The sequence below is a fragment of the Chiloscyllium punctatum genome, chromosome 14 (assembly GCF_047496795.1).
Source record: "Chiloscyllium punctatum isolate Juve2018m chromosome 14, sChiPun1.3, whole genome shotgun sequence".
Lineage (NCBI taxonomy): Eukaryota > Metazoa > Chordata > Chondrichthyes > Orectolobiformes > Hemiscylliidae > Chiloscyllium > Chiloscyllium punctatum.
The window spans coordinates 14,030,226-14,055,409 of record NC_092752.1 but is presented as its reverse complement, the minus strand read 5'-3'; the positions used below and the strand labels follow the sequence as shown (position 1 = coordinate 14,055,409).

Here is a 25,184-nt window from a genome sequence, read left to right as displayed (position 1 = left end):
CATAACCTACCAATCTAGTAGTGACATAATAAATACCGGAGAGGTATTTATTACAATGACCAAAGACAATTACTAATGTTGCAGATTTTAACCACAACCAAATGAACAGAGTTTTTTTTTACAAGGCTTGATGTAAATTAAAAACATTAGAGCTTTTGTGCAATTTAAATTCAAGGTGTTATTTTTTGACAAAGATAATAACAATCTAACACATTCAAAAGGCAAGGTAAGCAAAGAGAACCATGCTCTTCAAATCCCACTGGTTTGCAACTGCAGCTGCTAGCAATGATAGTTCGCAAGAGAGCCAAAATACACAGTGGGAATAAAAACAGTGCCAGCTCAGAGAAATTCCTTTCCAATGTTATAATGAAATTCAGCAAGCTTAAAGTGATTCCGTTACCAAGTTACACATCATTTGGGGAACTTATCCAACCTAAGCACAACGTACCATCATTACTAATAATCAGTTTTCCTCTGTTCACATCCAAAGTGTTCAATTTTTCATAAATTAGAAAACCAGCCTGGAGAAAGAAAACATAAACAAGTACTATCTTAAGTCAATTACAAAATACTGTCACAGCAGCCTTTCTGATAATAAATGCAGTACTAAATTACTTTCCTGACAAAATGATGTGCTGTTTTGAGCAACACATCAAAAAAAAATCACAACACACCACTGGGAATGATGAACACAAGCCCTAATGCCGATATATTATGCAACAAGAATTTTACTTTAAAGAAACATACAATGCAATTAATCCCTGGCACATACTCATTACAGGGCTGCAAAATATTCTCTGAAGTCACAATTTGATTGAAACTTCTGAATTTCCAAATTATATCTGAACAATTGAACTGCAAAATGAGTCCACAATATCACAGCTAAGTTGGCCCTTATTTAATTGGGGACCAACCTTTCAGTTTGTAACTCTGAAACCAGCTGTTTGAAGGGATGAGAGCGCAGTCAATTAGAGTCAGAGAGGCGTACAGTACGGAAACAAGACCTTCGGTCCAATTCTTCCATGCTGACCAGATATCCTAAATTTATCTAGTCCTATTTGCCAGCACTTGGTCCATATTCCTCTAAACCCTTCCTATTCATGTACCAATCCAAATGTCTTTTAAAAGGTTGTAATTGTACCAGCCTCCACCACTTCCTCTGGCAGCTCATTCCATACATGTACCAACTTCTGCGTAAAAAAAAGTTACCCCTTAGTTCCTTTTTAAATCTTTCCCCTCTCACCCTAAACCTATGCCCTATAGTTCTGGACTCCCCCACCACAGGGAAAAGACTTTATCTATTTATCGTATCCATGCCCCTCATGATTTTATAAATCGCTATAAGGTCACCCCTCAGCCTCTGACACTCCAGAGAAAACAGCCCCAGCCTATTCAGCCTCTCCCTATAGCTCAAACTCTCCAACCCTGGCAACAGCCTTGTAAATCTTTTCTGAACCCTTTCAACTTTCACAACATCCTTCCGATAGGAAGACTAGAATTGCACGCAATATTCCAAAAGTGGCCTAACCAATGCCCTGTACAGCTGCAACATGACCTTCCAACTCCAATACTCAATGCTCTGACCAATAAAGGAAAGCATACCAAATGCCATCTTCACTATTCTAATCTACCTGTGATTCGACTTTCAAGGAGCTATGAACCTGCAGTGCAAGGTCACTTTGTTCAGCAACACTCCCCAGGCCCCTCCCTTAAGTGTATATGTCCTGACCTGATTTGTCTTTCCAAAATGCAGCACCTCACATTTATCTAAATTAAACTCGATCTGCCACTCCTCAATCCATTGGCCCATCTGATCAAGATCGTGTTATACTCTGGAGGTAACCTTCTTCACTATCCACTACACCTCCAATTTTGGTGTCATCTGCAAACTTACTAACTATATCACCGATGTTCACATCCAAATCATTTATATAAAATGACAAAAAAGCAGTGGTTCTCTGCTCGCAGTTCTCAACTTTCTTTCCCTCACTCTGGTGATGATCATGGCTTATGATCTGGCCCACAGCTGCCATTGAAATCTCAACACATGAGCAATTCTGGCCACAACTACACTGCTTGTAAAAATAAAAAAAACCTTTGCTTCCCTCCAATTAGTTTCCAATGTTCTACAACACTGGTCCTCACAAAGAGACTACTCAGATAAACCAATCGATATCAACGGGTCAATTCATATATTGTCAAGATGCACAGGAACAACAGTTGGCTAATTCTGACTCCAATCTCAACACAAGGAAGAGCTCAACTTCTCTACAATGCTTCCGCATCAAAGCGGCGATCAAGAGAACGGCAAGTGAGGGCAAAATGAAAATTCTAAAAAGACCCCAAAACGTTGTTGAGGCTGGTAATCAACTGAAAACAAGACAGATAGAATTTTCTTAGGTAATGGCATTACGCGTTATAGAACCTAGGTGGAATTATGGTACAGGTCATCCATGATTTTACTGATAAGCTACAGGAATTGAATGCTTCAGTTCTGTTACAGTAGCACAGCATCTGCATTAAGCTTTACTATACCTCAATGCTTTTAATTATCATAAGCACATACAAGACATAAATTAACAACCAATTATTGGTACAAGTTAAAGAGTTACAAAGCACTTAGTCTGAAGAATATTTGAACTTAAAAACTGGATAAACAGTATTACAGGGTGAGGGTATTTATAACTGAACATACATACATAGGCATCAGTAGCTGCGTATCGCTGTTGCTCATCACTTAGCGGAAACATATCCCAGTCACTGCAACGGACAGATGCATCCTTCCAGAGCTGTTTCCCACAGAGGTGCTGCACCAATCCATTCAGACTCCACCTCTCTGCACATTTCAGCTGTGTTGTACCACAGCAGAACAAGTTTCAGAACCAGAACAAATCTTTCAAGAGACTTTATAACATAACATAAGTTCAAGTTAGCCTTAAGAAAGAAGACATGAACCCACTTTAATAATTTGGCACAAGCTTCCAGAAGGAAAGTTAGCAATTGGCCTTCAAAACAAAACCCAGATTTTTATATAACACAGGTCATTTTGCTATAAAGCACACTTCATTAATATAAATTCACTTTAACGCAACTGATGAATTGGAGAGCTTTTTCTACAGTGAACCTTTAAAACATGCATTGGCTGTAACTTAGTTACATCAGCAACATTTTAAGCGCTGTTTCTAAGGCAGTTTTACCATAATGTGGGGTTTCACAAGAACACAACCATCACGTTATAGAAGAACTACCTGTAAGAACAAAAGAAGTGCAGGTCAGGCAGCATTTTTATATAACGTTACCAGAAAAAAAACATTTTGTCAAGTTTTTTATCCTGCACACAAGACAAAAAGCTTCAGCAAAATGTATGGTTTTTCAGCAATACTCTAGCTCTGTATGACCAAACGATTACTTTTATACAAAAAGGGCAATCGACATAACCAGAGTTGAATTAAAAACTGACATTGAAAGGAAATGGAGATACTGAATTTTATCCTGGAGCTATTAGATTATTACAACTTTTTGGCAATAAAAATTCAATTACGAATTTCAGGAAGAAGGAATTTTCAAAGCCTTTAAAGCAGCAGTCCCCTGATGCTTGTTGTAGATAAACTCAAGGAAAAGAGGAAATTCTCAATACTAAACATGAAGTATTATAACAAACTATTAGAGAGAAATGTTATAGGCCTAGATGATCACAAAGATCCACAACAATTCAATGTCGTTCATTAACTAGCTTTAGAAACTTAAGTGTGTAAGTCTTGTGTTTTATAAAGAGCAGTTTTAATGGGAATAATTTAGTAACATTTTTCTTCTCACTGCGTCAAAACATTCAAGCAAATTTGTTTGACTTGCTCACTTGCTGACTATCCCTGACTAATCCTTGCCTCTCCAAATGGAGATTAATTGTGTACCTCGGACTTTTTTTTTCAATAGTCTCCCTACCACAGATGTTACTCATTGGCCTGGAGTTCTCTGGCTTCTCCCTACCTTCCTTCTTAAATACCACATTATCTGTCTTCCAGTCCTGTGAGACCCATTCTGTGGCCAGAGAGGATTTGAAAAGGGCCTCTGCAAACTCTGCCCATGTCTTTCACTGCATTTTGTGATACATCTCATCTGGGCCTGTAGATTTATCCACTTTCAAGCCGACTAAAAATGGTAAAATAAATCATCTCTCTCAACGGTTACATCTACACTGTCCTTCTCTGTAATGAATATAGATGTAAAGAACTATTTTGAAAACCTCAGTCACATCTTCTGACACCACACACATATTGCTTTGTCCTGAATGGGCCCTACTCTCTCTGTGGTCATTCTCCTGTCCCAATATACTTATTAAACCCCTTTAGACATCCCTTAAATGTTACATGCCTGTGTTATTCTTAAGCCCCCACTTTGTGCTCCTAATTCTTTCTTTAAGCAATCCCCCATAACTTTCTATTCTCCTCTAGGGAATCTACTCTTTTGAGTATTAAGTATTTACCATAAACTTCCTCTGTTTTTAAAGCTGATCATAATATTTCCATTCCTTGATATCCAGAAATTTCTGGGGTTGTTGGTTCCACCCTGCACAGAAATAGGTCAGCCCTGCACTCTCGTTATTCCTCTTTAGAAAAGGTCTCCTACTGCTCTGGTGTGGACTTTTCAGCAATAGCTACTTCCAATTCACTTTGGCCAGATCCTATTATATCTTATTCAACTGGCCATCCCCAATTCAGAATCTTTGATTCATCTTGTTACAACACGGGGTAAACCCCTCGGCTAGTTTAGACCTGACACAAAGAGAAGGTCACCTTTGTTAAATTTCAAGAGGCAAAGAATTATACCAGAGGTCACTATTTAAAGTAAGTATTAACAATTCTATTATTTAAGTCCAAAAGAGAACATTAAACAACTATTTACAACTCCTATCTTTTACCTCCCACTCTACAATACTGGTCTGATAAAAAACCTGATTAAGATTTACAAAAAACAAATTCAAAATTTCAAAACCAGCCAGCTTTCGAATCTTCTCTTTGTATCTTCCTCTGCGGAATTTCCTCTGTCATCTTTTCTTCAATATTCTGCTTCATACGAACAGGTACCTTTCAGACAGCTATTCGGCTAGCATCTATACTTGTTGGTTTTCTTGGCAGTTCTCCCCCTAACTGTTCAAAATGTCCAGTTTTCTACCCCGAAACATCAGATCATTTAATTGGTTTGATGTCATTCCGAACAGTAAAATTTGATTGGATCTTGGTATCTGGGCCACAGTTTAAACTGATTAGCCGAATTTGACTTTATTTTTGTTCCATGGCAACACAGCACCAGCTGTATGTTTCAACCAAATGTTACATGTTCACCTTGCTCAGGACACTGTGCTTTCAGTAAATCCTTGCCAGCTTCCTCTTTCTCAAAAGGTACAATACACATGTACACCTACATAACATTGTATTCACCTTAAATCTTACTGAATTCTGTTCACTAGCATTGAAATGCTCCCTGGCTGCTACATCTATCAGTTGATGCCTTTGTTCCATAAATTAGATCCAACATCAACCCTCCTTTTTAGATCTTTATATATGCTAACTTAAGGAGCTCTCATTAACACAGTTTAAGAATTCCTCCCCCTCTAGGCCAATCACATTTTGTCTCAGTTAATAAAGGAGAAGTTGAAATCCACTGCTATCAGTACCCTATTTTCTGAGATTTGCTGTCATATCTGTCTTTCCAGCTCTCCCTATATTTAGAGGTCTATAGTACACCCCCAAAATGACTGCTCTCTTTTTATGATCAGGTTCTGGATGTAGATTTGCTTGCTAAGCTGGAAGGTTCATTTTCAGATGTTTCATCACCACATTAGGTAACATCATCAGCGAGCCCCCGGATGAAACACTGGTGACATGGCCAGCGTTCGATGTGTGTGTTTTGGTTTCCTTGGGTTGGTGATGTCATTTCCTGTGGTGACATCATTTCCTGTTCTTTTTCTGAGGGGTTGGTAAATGGGATCAATATGTTTGCTGATAGAGTTCCAGTAGAAATGCCATGCTTCTAGGAATTCTCGTGCATGTCTCTGTTTGGCTTGTCCTAGCATGGATGTGTTGTCCCAGTCAAAGTGATGTCCTTCCTCATCTGTCTGGAAGGATACTAGTGAGAGTGGGTCATGTCTTTTTGTGGCTAATTGATGTTCATGTATCCTGGTGGATCGTTTTCTGCCTGTTTGTCCAATGTAGTGTTTGTTACAGTTTGTACAAGGTATTTTGTAAATTATGTTGTCTGTGCAGGGTCTTTCAAGTTTATTAGCTGCTGTTTTAGTGTGTTGATGGGTTTGTGGGTTACCATGATGACAAGAGGTCTGAATAGTCTGACAGTCATTTCCAACATGTCTTTGATGTAGGGGAGAGTGGCTGAGGTTTCTGGATGTGTTTTGTCTGCTTGTTGGGGTTTTTTTGCTGAGAAAAATCGGCGGGCTGTGTTCATTGGGTACCCGTTCTTTTTGAATGCACTGTATAGGTGATTTTCCTCAGCTCTGCATAGTTTCTCTGTGCTGCGGTGTGTGATAGCTCATTGAAATAATGTTCTAATGCAGCTTCGTTTGTGGGTGTTGGGATAGTTGCTTCTGTCGTTCAGTATGTGTTGGTTTTCTGTAGACACTGGTTTGAAGTTCCCCATTGGCTGTTCACTCTCCTGCGGCCTCTAGGAATGGCAATTTCTTGTTGTTTTCCTCTTCTTTAGTGAATTTTATGCCAGTAAGGGTATTATTGATGATCTTCAAGGTTTCGACTAATTTGTTTCATTTCGTTATGACGAAGGTGTCATCCATGTAGCGGACCCAAAGTTTGGGTTGGATGGTTGGCAGAGTTGTTTGCCAACAAGCAGACAAAACACGTCCAGAAACCCTAGCCATTCTCCCCTACACCAAAGACATCTCGGAAATGACTGCCAGACTACTCAGACCTCTTGGCACCATGGGAGCCCACAAACCCACCAACACACTCAAACAGCAGGACGAAGGTGAGGACTGCAGATACCGGGAGAGTAGAGTCAAGATTAAAGAGATGCTGGAAAAGCACAGCAGGTCAGGCAGCATTCGTGCAGCAGGAAAATTGAAGTTTTGGGCAAAAGTCCTTCACCAGGAATGAGGCTGGAAGCCTTGGGAGTAGAGAGTTAAATGGGAGGGAGTGAGGCTGGTGAGAATGTAGTTGAAAGTGCAGTAGGTGGATGGATGAAGGATAGGTTGGAGAGGAGGGTGGAGCGGATAGGTGCGAAGGAAGATTGACAGATGGGACAGTTCATGAGGATGGTGCTGAGCTGGAAGTTTGGAAATGGGGTAAGGTGGGGGGAGGGGAAAGGAGGAAACTTGTGAAGTCCACATTGATGTCCTGGGGTAGAAGGGTTCAGAGGTGGAAGATGAGGCATTCTTCCTCCAGGCGTCGGGTGGTGAGGGAGTGGTGGTGGAGGAGGCCCAGGACCTGCATGTCCTCGTCAGAGTGGGAGGGGGCATTGAAATGTTGGGCCACAGGGCGGTGAGGTTGATTGGTGCAGGTGTCCCGGAGATGTCCCCTGAAGCGCTCTGCGAGGAGGCGTCCAGTCTCCCCAGAGTATAGGAGACCGCATCAGGAGCAACAGATGAAGTAAATGACATTTGTGGAAGTGCAGGTGAAACTTTGATGGATGTGGAAGGCTTCTTTGGGGCCTTGGATGGAGGTGGTGGTGGTGGTGTGGGGGGAGGGGGTGGGCGCAGGTTTTCCAATTCCTGCGGTGGCAGGGGAAGATGGCTTCTTGGGGGGGGGGGGGGTGGCATGGACCTGACCAAGTAGTCACAAAGGCACTAAAACAGCAGCTAATGAACTTGAAAAGACCCTACACAGACAACATAATTTACAAAATACCTTGTACAAACTGTAACAAACACTATATTGGACAAACAGACAGAAAACTACCCACCAGGATACATGAACATCTCACAGCCACAGCTCACCAATAGGATAAACAACACACTGAGGAACCTGCAAAAAAAAAGGACAGACAGATAACCAGGTTTGACCTACAGAGAATGAAACCTGAAAGCAACACCACCCCCAGATTCGATGGACTACCTAAAGTGCACAAACCAGACATCCCACTCAGATCCATTGTATCGCTACCAGGGACACCACACAAACTGGCTAAAAGAACTGCAACAGAAACAAACACCTGATCAGCAGATCCAGACACTATACAGTCAACACAGGAATTCTTGGACATCATCAGAAATATACATATAGATAAGGAAGAAACTATGGTCTCATTCGATGTAACAGCACTGTTCACCTCTATCAACAAAACCCTAGCCAGAGAAACACGAGCCAACCTGCTGGACAAACAGAACAGACAACAAGATGGGGAACCTATCAACAAAGACTGAATACTCAAACTACTGGATCTGTGCCTCACAACACACTTTACATTCAACAACCAAATATATGAACAAATCAACAGCACATCCATGGGCGCACCCATCTCTGGACTCATAGCAGGAGCTGTAAGGCAAAAAGATTAGAACAAACAGTCTTACTGCAAATTCAACCCAAACCCTGGGTCAGCTATGTAGATGATACCTTTGTAACCATTAAAAACACAGAAACAGAAAACGCACACCGGATCATCAACGCCACACTCTCAGAAATCCGATTCACTAGAGAGGAAGAAGAGGACAACCAACTCCCATTCCTAGACGGGATGGTACAGAGAACACCGAACGGAGAATTCACCACAGAGGTATACGGGAAAGCCCCACACACAGACCAAGTCCTGAACTACGAAAACAACCACCACACACACACAACACAAAAGGAAGATGTTGCATCAAGACACTGTTCAAAAAGGGCCACAACACACTGCAGCACACCAGAACTGCAAAAAGAGGAAGAACACCTCTACAATGTATTCGCCAAAAACGGATACCCTAACAATTTCATCAACAGATGCCTAAAGGGAAAGACAATGAAATGAGGACATGCCGCAACCCAAAGGACTAGCCACGTTACCATACATCAAGAACATTTCTGAACTGACAGCCAGACTACTATGACCACTAGGACTCATAGCACACAAACCAACAGCCACTCTCAGACAACAACTCACCAGGACAAAAGGACCGATACCCAGCATGAGCAAAACCAAAGTAATGTACAAAATCCCATGCAAGGACTGCACAAATCACTACGTAGGACAAACAGGAAGACAGCTAACGATCCGTATCCATGATCAACTAGCCACAAAATGAAACAACCAGCTATCCTTAGTAGCCACACACGCAGATGACAAGCAACATGAATTCGACTGGGACAACACTACTATTATAGGACAAGCCAAACAGAGAATAGCCAGGGGATTCCTAGAGGCATGACACTCATCCACAGATTCAATCAATAAGCACATCGACCTGGACCCAATATACTGGCCACTGCAGCGGACAGTTGGGACTGACAACCGGAAGCGGCAGAGACAAATCACTATAAATGCCGGAGGAAACATCACAGAAGCGCTTCACAGGAGGCTCCCAAGCACTGAGGATGTCACCTAGACAGGGGACGAAACATCTGCAACACAAATTCCCAGCTCGGCGAACAGAACCACAACATACATGACATCAAGTGGCCACAAAAAGACATGACCCACTCTCACTCGTATCCTCACATACAGATGAGGAAGGACACCACTTCGACTGGGACAACACATCCATCCTCTGACAAGCCAAACAGAGACAAGCATGAGAATTCCTAGAAATATGGCATTCCAACTGCAATTCGATCAACCAACATCCCATTTATCATCTACGAAGAAAAAGAACAGGAAATGACATCACCAACCTAAGGAAACCGAAACACAAATAGAAAGCGAGCCTTGCCACTAGTTCTTCATCCGAAGGCTCACTGATGTTACCTAATAGGGTGTTGAAACGTCTGAAAATGAACCTTCCAACTCAGCAAGCAAACCTACATCCAGAACTTCAACCAGAGCTACAAATCTTCTCAAAACTCGTTATGATCAGGTTCTACTAAGGACGGAGGGTTTGTGACACGGGGTTGGGGGGGGGGGCAGCATCCCTGCCACAGAGTCCAGTTCAGGACCCGAGAATGTTCCTTTACTCTCATGGATCAAAATTCTACAATTCCTTTCCCTAAATGCACTGCAGGTGGCCTTATCCCACTGGAATTGCAGCAGTCAATTCATCACCACCTTCTCCAGGCCAATTAGTGATGTGCAATAAATGCTAGCCTTGCCAGTGACACCCACATCCCAAGAATGAATAAAATGAAAAGATAACAGCATGTAAGTGCATGTTGTCACAGCAACATGGAATTCCTGTACACAGTACTGAGAAAGTGTCATCTTGGTAAAAGTGGCATCATTCAAATGAAATATTATACTTCTGCCTAGTCAATATCCCACGTCACACAGTCGAAGAAGGAGCAAAACAATTCTCCCAAAGCCACACCACACAAATGATCTCTGCTGTGTGCTAAATTGGTTTCCTTATCTGCCTGCCTACATAACAGAGGCTACACTTCAAAAATATTTCACTGGCTTTAATACATATCTGAATGTCATGAATACATGAAAGGCAGGATATACGTGAGATTTTTTTGTAAATACAGGTTTGTTGTTGTATCATCTCTGTAAGAGGAATTATTTTATTGTCCCACCAGAAGGAAACATTTTCGCTGACTTTGCCATAGTATTACAATCTAGCAGGAAGTTGAATAAGTGAAGTCAAAGGAAGAGAAGCATAAAAACAAAAGGTTAATTTAGAAGAATCAGGATTTTATAAAGGGAGATGAGCATTGGAACCGCAAACTTTGTTTTGACCAGCACATTATGAACTGGTACTCTCAATAAACTGGCAAAAATTATATACCTCCATTACCACAAAGTTTAGTGTATCATTCTATCCAATTGTAACAGATTTTTTTTTTAATTTATTTACCTCAACGTAGATATACTTGTTGTTTAATTAAATGGCCTCATGAAATGTCAACAATTGATTCAATTTTAAATCAATTTCCCTTCAAATACTGTGATCTACCACCGAATAGACAGTTTAGGGTTTAGAGTGAGAAGGTTCTCTGCCATAAAGTTTTATTTAAGGTAAAGCTGCATTGTTATTTAAATCACTTATGCTATAAATAAAGTAAAACAGTGATAGGTAGACCCCCCTGCAGTGCATTTGCATTACTTAATCTGTCCATTTACATTGATTATGTTGTCCTCTTCATTATCTGAAATATTTGATCAACAAGCACAATCCTGTCCCATAGGTGGTGCCAGTTAATAAAAAGGTTTGCTGTACTTAAATGCTGTCACATTAGAATGTACATGAAGTGCCCTTTTTTTGATCTGGAGCTGTTATTGCTACAAATATCATTGGTTTCTCCTGCAAAATCTGAAATCTTAAAATACATTCCTTAAAAAAAAAAATCTGCCTGGCTCACAATTAATTTAATTAATCATCTTTGCACTCAGAAGATCTCAGGTCCCAAATCTTGGATCGGTATCATTTTAGCTCACAGTAAGATGCATAAATTAATAATATTTTACCTTTTGATTAGCCATGTCAGTTAATTCCACAAAACCTTTGAGTTTAACGTCGTAGTCTCTCATTAGCTTCCAATGGTCTCCATCAATTCCGACACCAACCTTCTTAATTGCTTCATCTTCTAGCAACCTTTTGAGTCCACTTGGAAATCCTAAAACCAAATTTACATCATCAATACAGATTCAACTCATTGATGAGTTGATGAGCTACTGCCTAGAATCCACAACACTCTTGGTCCACAAGGTTTTTCAAGGGTTCTGCTAAATCAGTATCTTTCAAGAATAAAGACTTTTTAGAAGATCCACTTTGCAAACAAAGTCAACAAAAGAAATGAGCGAGAATTATTACTACTGATGCCAGCAGTATCCCTATTATTACCACCAAGAATGAGAACTCAAAATCAATTATGTATTGCTTTTACCCATCTCCAAAAAGAAAGATTCAATGTATTGCACTAAGGCGAGGTCATCTGCAGGTGACAGCACTGCTAACGTTGAAGAGGAGTGAAACCCTGCACCCTCCCAATGAGATCTAACAAATTATTTTCCCCACCCAGCCATACGATGCACATTATTTTGTTACCATGTTTAAACGTGGAAGGAAGAGTGACACATTAGCAAAATTAGAAAAAACAAAAAGGTGACAACACCTTGAGTTGGGCAGTAATTATGGACAATTAGCGTATCAAATAAATGACTTTTCATTAGAACTAGGAAAGGAAAAAAAATATGGTATAGTATTACTTTTGTGATGTATGAAAGGGCACCCGCCCACCTGCCTTCATGACAGGGAGGGGGAGAAATGAAGGAATAAAAATACAATCATACGCTGACCTGACATGGAAGAGATATGGAACAGGTAGCACTTTTTCTCAGAAGCACACAGCTGAATAAGTGCAACTTTTCCAACTTTTCCTTTTATATATGTCGGAGGCCACTCTATGTCAAATCCAATTGCTGATTGCTTCGTAATAAAAGACCTAAGATAAAGAAATGTGCAATTAACTTTTAAAAAGCTAACATTTATAATCCGTAAATATTAAATATCTAAAATTAAAATCTAGAAAATGAGAAACTCATTCATAGGACCTAGCCTTTGAAAATATAAAGTGTTAGAAGGTATAACCAACATTCATATATACGTAATTCCATTTTTATTATCTGTTCTTATTCCATCTTACTACTGTAAACCTTGAACACATTTGCCCTGCTTAATGTCTGCTTTAGTCATCTACCTCTCCATCCCCTATGTTTACTTAAACCCTTTCCCACATCTAATTAACCTTTCTCTTATACACATTCTGATTTCTTTTAAATGCTGTAATTGTACCAGCCTCCACCACTTCCGCTTGCATTAACCTCTACAACATTTAAAAGGTATATGGATGGGTATATGAATTGGAAGGATTGAGAGAGGTACAGGCCAAGTGCTGGCAAATGGGACTAGATTAATTTAGGATATCTGGTCGGCATGAAGGAGTTGGACCGAAGGGGCTGTTTCCATGCTGTACATTTCTATGACACGATTCCTTACAAGTCACTCAAAGGTGAGGTAAATCTGTACAGTTCAGAATAACGTTAATTAGATGTGGGAGAGGGTTTGACATTCACATATAGGTATTTCCAATTCTGACAGTGCATGAATTTACGATTATTAACATCCAAGGCTTTTTCTCTTTGGTGAAGGGAAAGAGAATGAAGGAGCATGGTGCACAATTATTTCTCTCACACACTTATTATTTGCCCCTCTTCTGGTCACACTCACATAGCTCACAACTGAAGGGACCAAAAAAAACACACGATCTCAGACCTGCACCAGTGTGACATTAGCGAATACCTAAACCAACAATGACAGCAGCCACATGATGGCTGCACCCATGGCATTCTTTTAATTCTACTGAGGAGAGGTCACATTTTGATTGATATCACTAGCTAACGAGTGAGTAGCTCCTGGTTCGCCAAACTTTAGAAACAACAACTAGGAGATGATGTAAATACCAATTGTTGTGTTTCATTCAAGTTAGTACACAAGAAACATAGAACCATTTAGCTGACACATATGACAAAGTATAGCTTTCTTTCAGAAATCTTACCTTAAATCTTCTGATAGGAAAGAACAGTCATTTGCTTCATAACTGCATACAATGGAACCAGGAAACTCCAAGAAGGGAAGTTTGTCCTCTAGAGCATTTTTCTTTGTAGAAGAAACCTTGAATACAAGAAAAGGTTCTTTTTTTCCCCCGCTGTTTTTAAATAGAAGCCTACTTGTCATGCCCTCCAACAAAACCATTCCTAGTAATGTGGAGATATCCTCTCTCACAGAGTAAGCCATACTATGGTTCCCTACAGAGCTGCTGTAACTGGGTCTTAAACTGTCAAGAGGAGAGACTCCGAGTTGTTTTCACACCACAAGTTCAGTTAATTCATGCAAATTTTCTTCTTTCAAAACAACACAAAGAGCAGTTTAAAAAATGCCTGGGGCAAAAGGTGGCTGCTTCTTCATGGTTGTGAAGCAATTTTGCCCAGTATAGACTCCAAATATCACAGAGAAGTAGCTGAAATTGTGGGCAGTTGCAGATATAGTTGAGTTTCAGTCGCACTAAATATCTGCCCTCGAGAGGCTGAGCAGGCTAGGGCTGCTTTCCCTGGAGAGTCAGAAGCTGAGGGAGAACCTTTTAGAAGAAGTTTATAAAATCATGAAGGGTATGGATAGGGTAAACAGACAAGATCTTTTCTCTGGGGTGGGAGAGTCCAGAACTAGAGGGCATAGGTTTAGGGCGAGAGGGGAAAAATTTAAAATGGACCTAAGGGGCAGCTTTTTCCATGCTGTGAGTGTATGGAATGAACTGCCAGAGGAAGTGGGGGGGGGGGGGAAAAAGAGAGATGGAGAAAGAGAGCTGGTACAATTACAACATTTAAAAGGCATCTGGATGGGTTTATGAATTGGAAGGATATGGGCCAAGTCCTGGCAAATAGGATATCTGGTTAGCATGGACAAGTTGGACCAAAAGGGTCTGTTTCCATGCTGTACATTTCTATGTCACTATTCCTTACAAATCACTCAATGGTGAGATAAATCTGTACAGCTCAGAGGAATATTAATTAGATGTGGGAAAGGGTTTAAATGAACATAGCACAGGATGGAGCAGTCGATGACTAAAGCAGACATGAGCAGGGAAAATGTGCTCAAGGTTTACAGTAATAAGATGATGGAATAGGAACAGATTGCCAGCCCATGTAAAAATGACCAATGACTTCAAAAGGAAATTGCATTGACATTATTGTATAAACCTGCATGGCTATGGGAATAGTGCTGGGAAAACGAAACTGACTGGTAATTCTGCAGGGAGCCAACATGGATTCAATGGGTTGAGTGGTCTCCTTTTGTACCATAATCCAACAAGTCATTAAATGTTTGCCTAAAACAAATTCAAAATAACTAAGTCTTTTCTTTCAAAAAGAACACAGTCATGCAAGACAGGGAAGAAAAATCGATTACTCCTGTATACCTTTTGCTGACTTTCAGCTTCTTTTATTTCTTCTGACTCCATCCATTCTGGTAGTTTACGCTGCTGATCAGTCATCTTCTCACCATTTACATGCATCCTTTGGAAAATTTTCTGCTGAGGCACAAAAAAAATTGTTTTCTATGCATAATACTCTGATAAAACAGCATATCTTAAAAGTAAATCATAGGGAAAGAATCTGGCAAACACATGCAAGTTAACAGTCTCATATTGTGATCAGTTTCTACTCTCCATTGAGCACAAGAGAATGGATGTCAGATTTCAAGAATATAAAACTTCAAGTGCTTGTTTTGTCATATCATAATGGAGCTGCCATTTCAAATTTGATTGTATATTTTCCAGTATCTCAAACTGATTGCTGAATAATGTCCCAGAAACAAGTGAATAATCATTTGTACTTAGTCCAAACTTCAAAAGCTGGCTATTTACAACAGTGACCAGTTTTCAACACCAAGATATTTAAAGTAGGTTACTGGTGCTGTTCATCATCATTTAAAAACTCACGTGACAATTTGACCATTGAGTGCTTTGGTAGGATTATGGGGACTGACAAGGTCAATCTTCCCCCAACAGTCTCCATTGCAAATAGGACCACAAATGATTCAATTTTAAGCAAGTTGACACCTCAGGATTTTCTCTTACATTATCCAATCCTGGGCAAGCTTTTTCCAGGAACCAAAGCCCATATCAAAACACCAAAGTGAAGTCTTTAGTGTGTCTTTATAGCACTCCAGGCCCAAGCCCTCCACAGAAGGTCTGCTTTGAGTGTCAAGCATTCCAGCTTAAATGAATAGCCTAACCCAGATGTGAACACCGCAATATGAAGTGTCTGCTTGGCATGCTAACTCAGTTGAGTACCTCAGTGTTTTATATTTTCTCCTGCCACTGATCTTCAAAAGTTTCCAAAAACAACTCAAATGAATGAGGTTGAACTTCATGACGCAGATACACAGTCCAAGTATCGCATGCATACAGCAGATCAGGCATTATCACTTTTTGTTTGTTAGGCAGATTCACACCTCCTCATCCCCAGACTAATGCTAAATCTCTGAAGGCTACACATGCTCTGGCAATTCTTACATATATCCCACCAACATAGAAAGGTCAAGAAGCTTTGCAGCAGAGATAACTGAATGGCTGAAGAGTTCTGGTCATGGACTGAAATTTTGGGTTCAGGAAAGAGCTTTCCTGAAAAAGGTTTTACAATCAACAGAATGAAAACTGAAGTAATGTCAAGCTAAAAAGTGTTGCCTGCATTAGAAAACATGTTCGTGTTGCATTGCTGTTATCAGCAAACAGGAACTTATGAAGTCCTTGGAGACGGATCTTTGCCTAAAGTATACTACAAGCAAATAGACTCTAGAAACAATCGTGAACCATCACCATGTAACTCCACTAATTAAAACTCTAACCCTTTATAAATACTGCCATACACAAACACAGGCAGGGAAAAAAAAATGGGTGCCATGGGTGAGGAAAAGACTGGAAGCAGTTCAATGGCTGTTCTTGTGACGATTCTTGTGCTGATCAAAACGCTGCTTCTTGGTCTTGATTGTACAAGTGTTTTCAATGGTTTGCAGGAGGAAGAGGGTGACTGATTTAATGTTCAGGATGCCTCTGACTTATTAGTTATAAGTCGCAGCTGACAACAACTGAAGGAAAAATGAACACTCTTTCTTCATGCTTCAAATGCTTCTTTTTACTGCAGAGAACAGAGACAGCTTCCGAGTTGGTAGTGATCTGATGGTTCTCATTACGTTCACAGTCCCAAAGTGTTCAGCTGCCGGGAAGCCAATCACACAGTTGCTGGCAGATCGAAGGCCTCAGTCATCGATAACTGGTTGCTAGTCTAGACCAATCAGCTACTTGTTGCTCAGTAATTCTCCATTTGTACACTCTCAGCTCCAGCTCATCTGCAAACTACACGTCAACTACTAAACTAAAGCAAAGAACTGTGGATGCTGGAAATCCGAAACAAATAAAGAAATTGCTCAAGAAACTCAGCAGGTCTATGAAAGCAGAGTTAACATTTCAAAGTCCAGTGACCCTTCTTCAGGACAATTCTGAAAAAGGATCACTAGATATATAAAGTCATTTTTTTTCTCTCCACAGATGCTGCCAACCATGCTGAGTGTGTCCAACCATTTCTGTTTTTGTTGCATGTCAATTGCTACTTGAACAAGCAAGTGTATAAACAGCATTAACAATTAACATCAAATTACTTGCTTTCAAAAAGTGCTGCAATCCCTCAATAATCCTTCATTTTTAAAACAGGTATTTTCCCATTTCAGTCCATAATCATAAATACAAAAATCTTGAAAAACAAACACATTATTTACACCACTGTGATGAATTTCAGTGGACAGCCAAATTTCTCCATAACCTGTCACAGGGCCTAATGACTAACATGACAGGACCTTGCTCAGGTCCACATAAATACGGTGCAGAAATCAGTGTCCACCTACGCAAGCAGAAAGGAACTCCCTCATCTTTCAACAGTCAGAGGAATCTTATTCTTCTCTGACAAAATATTCACCATAATTCTTCTGACCCACCTCGCTAACATCTCAACCAGGATCTGCTGCCAGACCATTAGTGCAATATCATAAAAGGTTGAGGAACCACTGATATGGTGTCAGCATTTAGAAAGCTCCAAAAAAAAAAAAACAGAATATGAATCTCCACAGCATGCTAGCTGGGAATACAAACAGGGGTAGGTAAAAACCCAGTACCGCACGTACATTTAGTAAACAATAGGAATACAGCAATTGCTTGACAAAAAACAAAATGCAGGCCATCCAACTTACCTTCCACTACCCTCGTAATCACATAAGACAATAGGGAAGCTGTCACGCAATCCTAACAGTCCCAGACATGAGACAAGGAAAACCATGTCATGGTCAGCTTTGACAGCCACAGGTCTAAAGTCTCCTTTTCCTCCTAAATGTACTACATCCACTACATGCCATATCTCCAATCACACAAATACCCTGAAATACATTTCAACGTTTTAATTTGTGTAAGAAACCAAGTTTGCATTTAATGAACTCATGCTAATGCACACTGAAAGTTTGGGGCAACTGCTGCCTAGGTGTCTGAGGTATTCCTACTGAAGGTAAATGTGGGTCCATCCAGTTATCAGACCCTTCTAGTATCTCGATTATATGTAAATAATAGTCTTGTATGTGTAAGACAGATCTTTGGTTTGTTTGTTGGATAAGAGTCAAACTCCAATGCTTGCTCCTTCCTATGTTAGTAACTGTGTGCATCAATATAAAGATTTTTTTTAATTAACAAAAGTTTTGAAATAAAAAAAATAGGTCGCAGCTTCGGGGCTAGGGCCGGTTTTAAGAGGGGGAACAATTTCACTAAAAGCTCTTGGCCCACAGGATAATGTCTAATATTTCCACCATCTCCCTAGAGATCCATAAATCATTCCACAGTGTATACCTTGTACTCATCAGAACAAGTGAAGGGTTTGTGGCAACTAAGAACTTCTGTTGCAAAAGATCAGCTCCAGAAGTTGCAGCTGACTGTGCCTTTGGTTTCAAAGCATTTCATAAATTAGAATGGCTACTTTTTGTCAATAACTTTTCATTTCCCTACATTTAATTGATCAGCTGCACTACATTCTACGCAGTGATTATAGTCACACTGTCTAAATCTCAAACACAGTGATCAAAACATAGGCTGTGGCATTGGTATTCAAGAACAGGGTTGTTGGAAAAGCATTGACTCTGAACTAAATTTCAATAAAATTACATGTTTTTTCCACAAAACCTTCAGAGAATTTAGGTTTTATCACTTGTCAGGAAATGCTGCAAATGCCTATCCCCATGATTGTCATTATGTAAGTTCCTAAAAATTGCATATATAAAGAACTGGCTCAGACTTTCAAAAAAAATGCTGCACTGCGTATTTATATAATTAAGAAAGTGGCAATTAAAGTCTTCGCTAGATAGCAAGCCCATGCCAGATAGTAAAATGCAGAATCAAGGCTGATATTTTGGTTGAGCGCTTTTAAAGGTGCCATTTTCAGATCAGACAGTAACCAAACCTCAACAAGTCAACTTTAAAGATTTAAAGAGCAGGGGAATTCTCGTGTCCTGGTCAACAGTTGTGCTAAAGAGCAATTAGCATTCACCTAAGGATAAAAGACAAGAAACCAGTATAACATGTCTGAGAAATGGCACTCCCAACAGTAGTGCAAGGAAATGACAGCCAGACTAATGTGCTGAATGAAGCCTCAAAAGTGAGATTTGAAGCTACCACCTTCTGATGAGGCAAGAGCATTGCCATTGATCTGAAAGACAACAGATTTGCTGATCATACTACTCTACTCCTGGAACACTAGTTGTTGTTGTGTCCAGGAGACTTGACCAACAATCTGCAGAAACAGTTTACAGTGACCAATTTTTCTACTGCCTGCAGGAGCCAGCAAGAAAAAAAAAAGGCTTGCATTTATTATACTGCATTTTACTCCTTCTGGAAACCGTAAAACGTTTTACTGCCAAACCATGTTGTTCAAAGTAATGTGACAGTATAGGAATCAGCAGTCAAATTTGAACACAGCAAAGTCCTACACATAACAAGCATATAATTATAAATTAATTTGAATTAGTGACTTTAGCAGGGCAATAAAATTTAATTAGGCCACATTCATCTGAAAGGATATGTGAGATCTGAAATAAACATCTTTTCAGAATGGCAGCATCCCTAACAGCGAGCATTCCATCACTGGATTATGTGTCAAATTTGATTCCATGATTGTGTGACAACAGTACAACCCAACTTGATGACCTGGAGATTTTAGAAACAGGAGTAGCACATTCAGCCCATCCACCTTGTTCTATCATCCAATAGGCTCAGGATTGATCACAGGTCTTCATGGTACTTTCTTGCCTGTACCATGATTCAGGCTTGAATATAAGTAAAACCAAAAGAACTGTGGATGCTGTAAATCAGAGACAGAAATAAATTGCTGGAAAAGCTCAACAGGTTTGGCAGCATCTGTGGAGAGAAATCAGAGTTAACGTTTCAGCTTGAGTGACCTTTCTCTCTACCATCAGTTCTGAGGAAGGGTCAGTTAAACCAAAATGGTAACCTTCAATATAAGTAATTGTTCTACTTCAGCTACTCTTTGTTGCGGAGAATGCTGACCTACCAGGAGAAAAAAAAATTTCATCTCTTAAATGGGAGACCCCCTAACTTTTCAATATAAGACGAAATGAGCACTCGATTTGCCACAGCATACAAAGTTGCAGGCAGAAAATAAAGTTAGAATAGATAGCTACTTAATGATCAGAGTGAACATGATGGGCCAAAGTGCCTTCATCCAGGGTGTAAAAACTACAACTCTCATTTCATTCCAGAAATCAGCTGAGTGAAACTCCGAGGTGCTTATAACATAGTCAGTTCTGTTATAGCACAGTAGTTCTCTTCTCATGCAACCCCATGTAAGAAAGTTATTAATAGCAGTACCATTTAAATTAATGAGACCAGAACCACATTATAACGAATACACACTTTAAAAGTTCATGCGTTAGAAACAGCATCCCCAATTCATCAATCATGTTATAGCAAATTTGCATTAATGAAACACACATCATTGCATAACAACCTGTAAGTACATCTCTCTTAAACTGAAGCGTACACAGCCTTCGAGTTGTGGTCTCACCAATGCATAGTACAGTTGTCACAAGATTTTTACCCTCCATTGCAATAAACTTCAAACGCGCAGATAAACTTGCAACAGTAGTAGATTCGCCAACTTTAGGGCATTTAAATGTTCATTGGATAGACATATGGATGAAAATGAAATAGTATAGGATAGATGGGCTTCAGATGGTTCCACAAGTCAGTGCAACATCAAAGACCGAAGGGCCTGTACTGCGCTGTAATGTTCTATATAAATCAATGTAGGTGTTGCCCTGCAGAAAGAGTCAAACAGAAAGTTAAACAATCACACAGCACCAGGTTATAGTCCAACAGGTTTAATTGGAAGCACTAGGTTTCAGAGCACTGCTCCTTCATCAGGTGGTTGCAGAGTACACAATTGTAAGACACAGAATTTATACCAAAAGTTTACAGAGTGATATAATTGAACTTATACTTTGAAAAATACCTTGATTGCTCATTAAGTCTCTCATCTGTTAGAATGACCATGTTGGTTTCATTTTTTTCATATATAAATCACAAAACTTAGTGCTTCCAATTAAACCTGTTGGACTATAACCTGGCGTTCTGTGATTTTTAACTTTGTCCACCCCAGTCCGACACCAGCTCCTCCACATCACAAATACCAATCAAACAGAAAGTGAATTTAACTCTGCGCCTGAGGCCAGCAGGAAAGAAGTTAGCACACAATCCACTCCACACCCTAAAACAGCACGACAACAGTTTACCGGCTCAAAGAGGAGTAGCTAGCCCAGGCCCTGAGGGGTGTTGACTCTCTCCCTCAGGGCCCCAAGACACAGAGTCTGCCATCACTCGCTCATCCACCATCTTCCCGCGCTCCACGTGACCAGAGCCTGGATCGACCACCCACCACTCGATTGGTGAGGATTCGCCCCCCCCCCCCTCCTAGAAATACAAAGGATGACAACAAATATTGTGAGCGGCATCGCCGGCACCATCCGCCTTGCGACCATCTGCAGTCACGGGTAGAAAAAGCAGTGTGTTTGTTTTTTCAGGCGAAAAGGTACCCCGGTACTTCGATCGAGCACTCGGCGTACGATTAATCGTGTCTACATTTTACACGCTGACTGAAGTCCCCGCCTACACCACGCCCCGCCCTTCACGGCCAGGCCCCCGCTCCAGTGCCATCTAGTCCCGCCCATTCACGCTCAGTCACTGTCCACTGTGCCATCGGTCCCCGCCCCTTTACTTCAGGCCCCGCCCCTGCACTATCAATCTCCTGTCAGGTACCGTCCGTCACGCTATACGTCCAGCCCTACAGTCCCCGCCCCCTCCGTTACTCGAGAGCCCACATCCAGCCAAAGCCCCGCCCCCAAACCGCGGGTTCAGACCTCGCCCCTCTCCGGGGGGGGGGCAGCCGGTCGTCATGGTGATGTGGGCGTGCCCTCGCTATCTCCCCGCCCACGCCCCGCGCGCAGCCGCAGGAGTGTGCACACTCGGGTCTCGCGAGCGTTGGCGGTTGGTTTCAGGCGGGCCGGGGGGGCCGTCTCTCATGGCGACGACCAGCGATCGGGAACGGGCCAGCGGGGGAACGGACGCCGATCTTCACCTTTTAACGGCGGTATCCGCCGTCGCCGTACCTCCCGAGGAAGCGGTAGTGGCGGCGGCGGTGGAGGAGGAGGAAGAGGAAGGGGATGTTGAGGCGTCCCGACCGCCCAAGGCGAGGGATCCGAGCCCGGCCGCCGGCCCCCCGCCGCCTCTACTCGAGACCCAGGAGCTGGCCTCCAAGCGGGTGGACATCCAGAACAAGCGCTTCTACCTGGACGTGAAGCAGAACGCCAAGGGCCGCTTCCTGAAGATCGCCGAGGTGGTGGGCTCGGCAGGCCGCAAGAGCCGCCTGACCGTCTCCATGCCTGTGGCGGCCGAGATGCGCGACTACCTGGGGGACTTCATCGAGCACTACGCCCAGCTCGGGCTGGCCGGCGGCGGCGGCGGGGGAGGAGGAGGAGGCCTGAGGCGGCGGCGGAGGCAGCAGGAGGAGGACGAGGAGGCGGCGGCGGTGGTGCAGCAGCAGCAGCAGCATGTGGCGCCGGCCCAGCCCGAGGCCCAGGCCCAGCCTCAGCCTCAGCGGGTGCTAAAGAGCGAGTCCCTGGTGCGGGAGAACCGCAAGTACTACCTGGACCTGAAGGAGAATCAGCGGGGCCGCTTCCTGCGCATCCGCCAGACCGTGAGCCGAGGCTCCCCCGGCTGGGGCTACTCCGCCCAAGGCCAGAGCCAGGCCCAAGGCCAGACCATCGCCCTCCCGGCCCAGGGCCTCATCGAGTTCCGGGACGCCTTGGCCCGGCTGATCGAGGATTATGGAACTGCCCCGACATCGGCGGCGGCAGGGGTTGGAGGGGGAGGCCTGACAGACGAGGCCGGCGCTCCGGGGCCGCTGGAGCTGCCCGAGGGTATCTCGGTGCCGGTCGACAACAAGCGCTTCTTCTTCGACCCGGGCTCCAACCGGTACGGCGTGTTCCTGCGGCTGAGCGAGGTGAAGCCCTCGTACCGCCACTCCATCACCGTGCCGTACAAAGCCTGGGCCCGCTTCGGCGACAACTTTCTCCGGTACGCCGAGGAGATGAGGGCGATCCAAGAGAGGCGTAGGGACAGGAGGGCCGAGCTGAGCCGGGAGGTCGCCGCTGCTGCCGCCGCAGACGGTGTCCAAGAAGAAGAGGAGGAAGATTGACATCGCTTTCTCACCTTCCGAGACAGAAGGTGCTGGAGAGAGCTCAGCAGGTCTGGCAGCATCTGTGCATCGAGAAGCGGCGTTACCGCTTCGATCCAGTTTGTCTCTTGGAACTCTGTTCCTGTGATAACATCACCCTCGTCCTATCGCCACACATCCTAATCCTTTATCTCTCCATGTTACCAGTACCAATATTTAGGGTTTTAACACAATGCAATATCACCCCCGATTCAGTCATCTCCCATTCCCTCCCCCCAGCCCCCCACTTAATCCCCTCTGTTGCCTCCCCCCCAATTCTCAGTCGGCATCTTGCAGCATTCCACTCTGAGACGAAGAGTCAGGTGTTTTATGACCAGTAGTGATATGATTAGCCGAAATGCCGCCTTTGCTGTGAAGCTCTCAGTTGGCACATGTAGCCCCACCTCATCTCCCAAATTCTCAATCAGTGTCTCGCAGCCTTCCAGTCTCTTGGTCAACGTCTTAAAGATTCCAATTCTCAGCTTGCATATTCCCTAGCAGGTTCATTTCCCCCCCCCCCCCCAAATCATTTCTCAAAGCAGAAGTAGATGTGGCGTTTGCTCTGCCATTCACATAGTAATGGTGGAACACTTGTCTCCACTCCCAATTTCTTTCTTATTTGCCCTATTCCTTCGTGCCCTTAGAAACATCTGTCTCAGCCTTAAATATGTTCAATGTAGCTTGGGTAGAAAATTCCAAAGATTCACAACTTTCTGCGTGAAAATAGTTCTGAATTACTGGCTCCTTGTCATGAAACTGTTCTCTTTGCTTCTTCTTCCCCCCCCCCCCCCATGATCTAGATTTTCCAGGAGGATATTGTGTCAATGTCTACCCTGCAAGGTCACTATCTTGTATGTTTCAATCATTTTAAGTCAGAGACTATAGATTCATTTAGTCAACCCAACCCATTCTGTGAACCGAGATGATATACCTTCTTTGTCTGACATCCAATTCAAATATTTTTCCAAATCATCTTCCCCTTCACCACAATTTATCATTTTATCCCCCTAGATCATTGCTGTCTCCCCTCTACGTCTTGCCTCCTTTTACTAATCATCTACCTCAGTACCCAGGCCATTATCTCATTTTCCCCACCTCATGGATAATTTTCTCGAATTCTCCCCAAATTGTTGTTTTGTCATCTTGTTGTCTTCATAATGGAGCAGCACCATTATCCCATCTCCCAACGTCACCATTATCTTCCTGTCTCCCCAAATTATTATTGTCTTGCCACACTGCCTTCTGCATACCACCTTCACCCACAAACCATGCCAAATGCTTGCATGTGCAATGCAGAAAAATTATCTGGCCTCCATTTCATTCCATCGAATCATTCCTTGGAAAAACAAATTGGTGGTTGGATTTGTGCTTGCTGTACTTCAAAATACATTTTAAAACAAAACTCTCCAAACAAGATTTCAGAATTTTTAAAAATTATATAAACAAGAAGCATTTTTAATATAAATGTAGTTGCTTTATCTTTTTGAGTGCAAACAGAAGTAGACTAGAATCTCAAAACTGTCTATGGGAAAAAGATGTGTACACCTATTCTCAATGAACAGCCACAGCTGCTGTGAGTAAAGTTGTAGCAACTTAGTTCATTCGAATAACACTAATGAGCTGCAGACCCATTCTATCTTTGAAAAAAATCCACCTTTTTAAAAAGCTTTTAAACTATTGAAGCCTTTGTAATTGCCATTTGTGGCAATTTAAAA

The 25,184-nt window shown here is 42.2% G+C and overlaps 2 protein-coding genes across 5 annotated transcripts in view; one reads left to right on the top strand and one right to left on the bottom strand.

The window, feature by feature from the left end:
* wrn (WRN RecQ like helicase) overlaps nt 1-21,646 on the bottom strand; it is a 103,275-nt gene extending 81,629 nt beyond the window's left edge. For 3 of the 4 annotated variants that reach the window (XR_011962392.1, XR_011962393.1, XM_072583923.1), the window contains exons 1-7: nt 21,491-21,646; nt 15,069-15,179; nt 13,653-13,768; nt 12,394-12,539; nt 11,563-11,711; nt 2,700-2,849; nt 449-521 (exon numbers count right to left, since the gene is read on the bottom strand). Coding sequence is in view for 2 of the 4 variants with exons in the window: in XM_072583923.1 (XP_072440024.1) it covers nt 449-521; nt 2,700-2,849; nt 11,563-11,711; nt 12,394-12,539; nt 13,653-13,768; nt 15,069-15,164 (730 nt within the window). In the remaining 2 variants the exon portion in view is untranslated. Of the gene's footprint in view, nt 1-448; nt 522-2,699; nt 2,850-11,562; nt 11,712-12,393; nt 12,540-13,652; nt 13,769-15,068; nt 15,183-21,490 lie in introns of all 4 variants that reach the window. The other variant, XM_072583924.1, reaches the window with a different exon arrangement.
* A 587-nt stretch (nt 21,647-22,233) lies between these two features.
* Nucleotides 22,234-25,184, top strand: part of purg (purine-rich element binding protein G) — a 29,232-nt gene continuing 26,281 nt past the window's right edge. Inside the window, exon 1 of the mRNA XM_072583922.1 lies at nt 22,234-23,501. Coding sequence (XP_072440023.1) covers nt 22,276-23,451 — 1,176 coding nt within the window. The 5' untranslated portion in view covers nt 22,234-22,275 and the 3' untranslated portion in view covers nt 23,452-23,501. The remainder of the gene's footprint in view (nt 23,502-25,184) is intronic.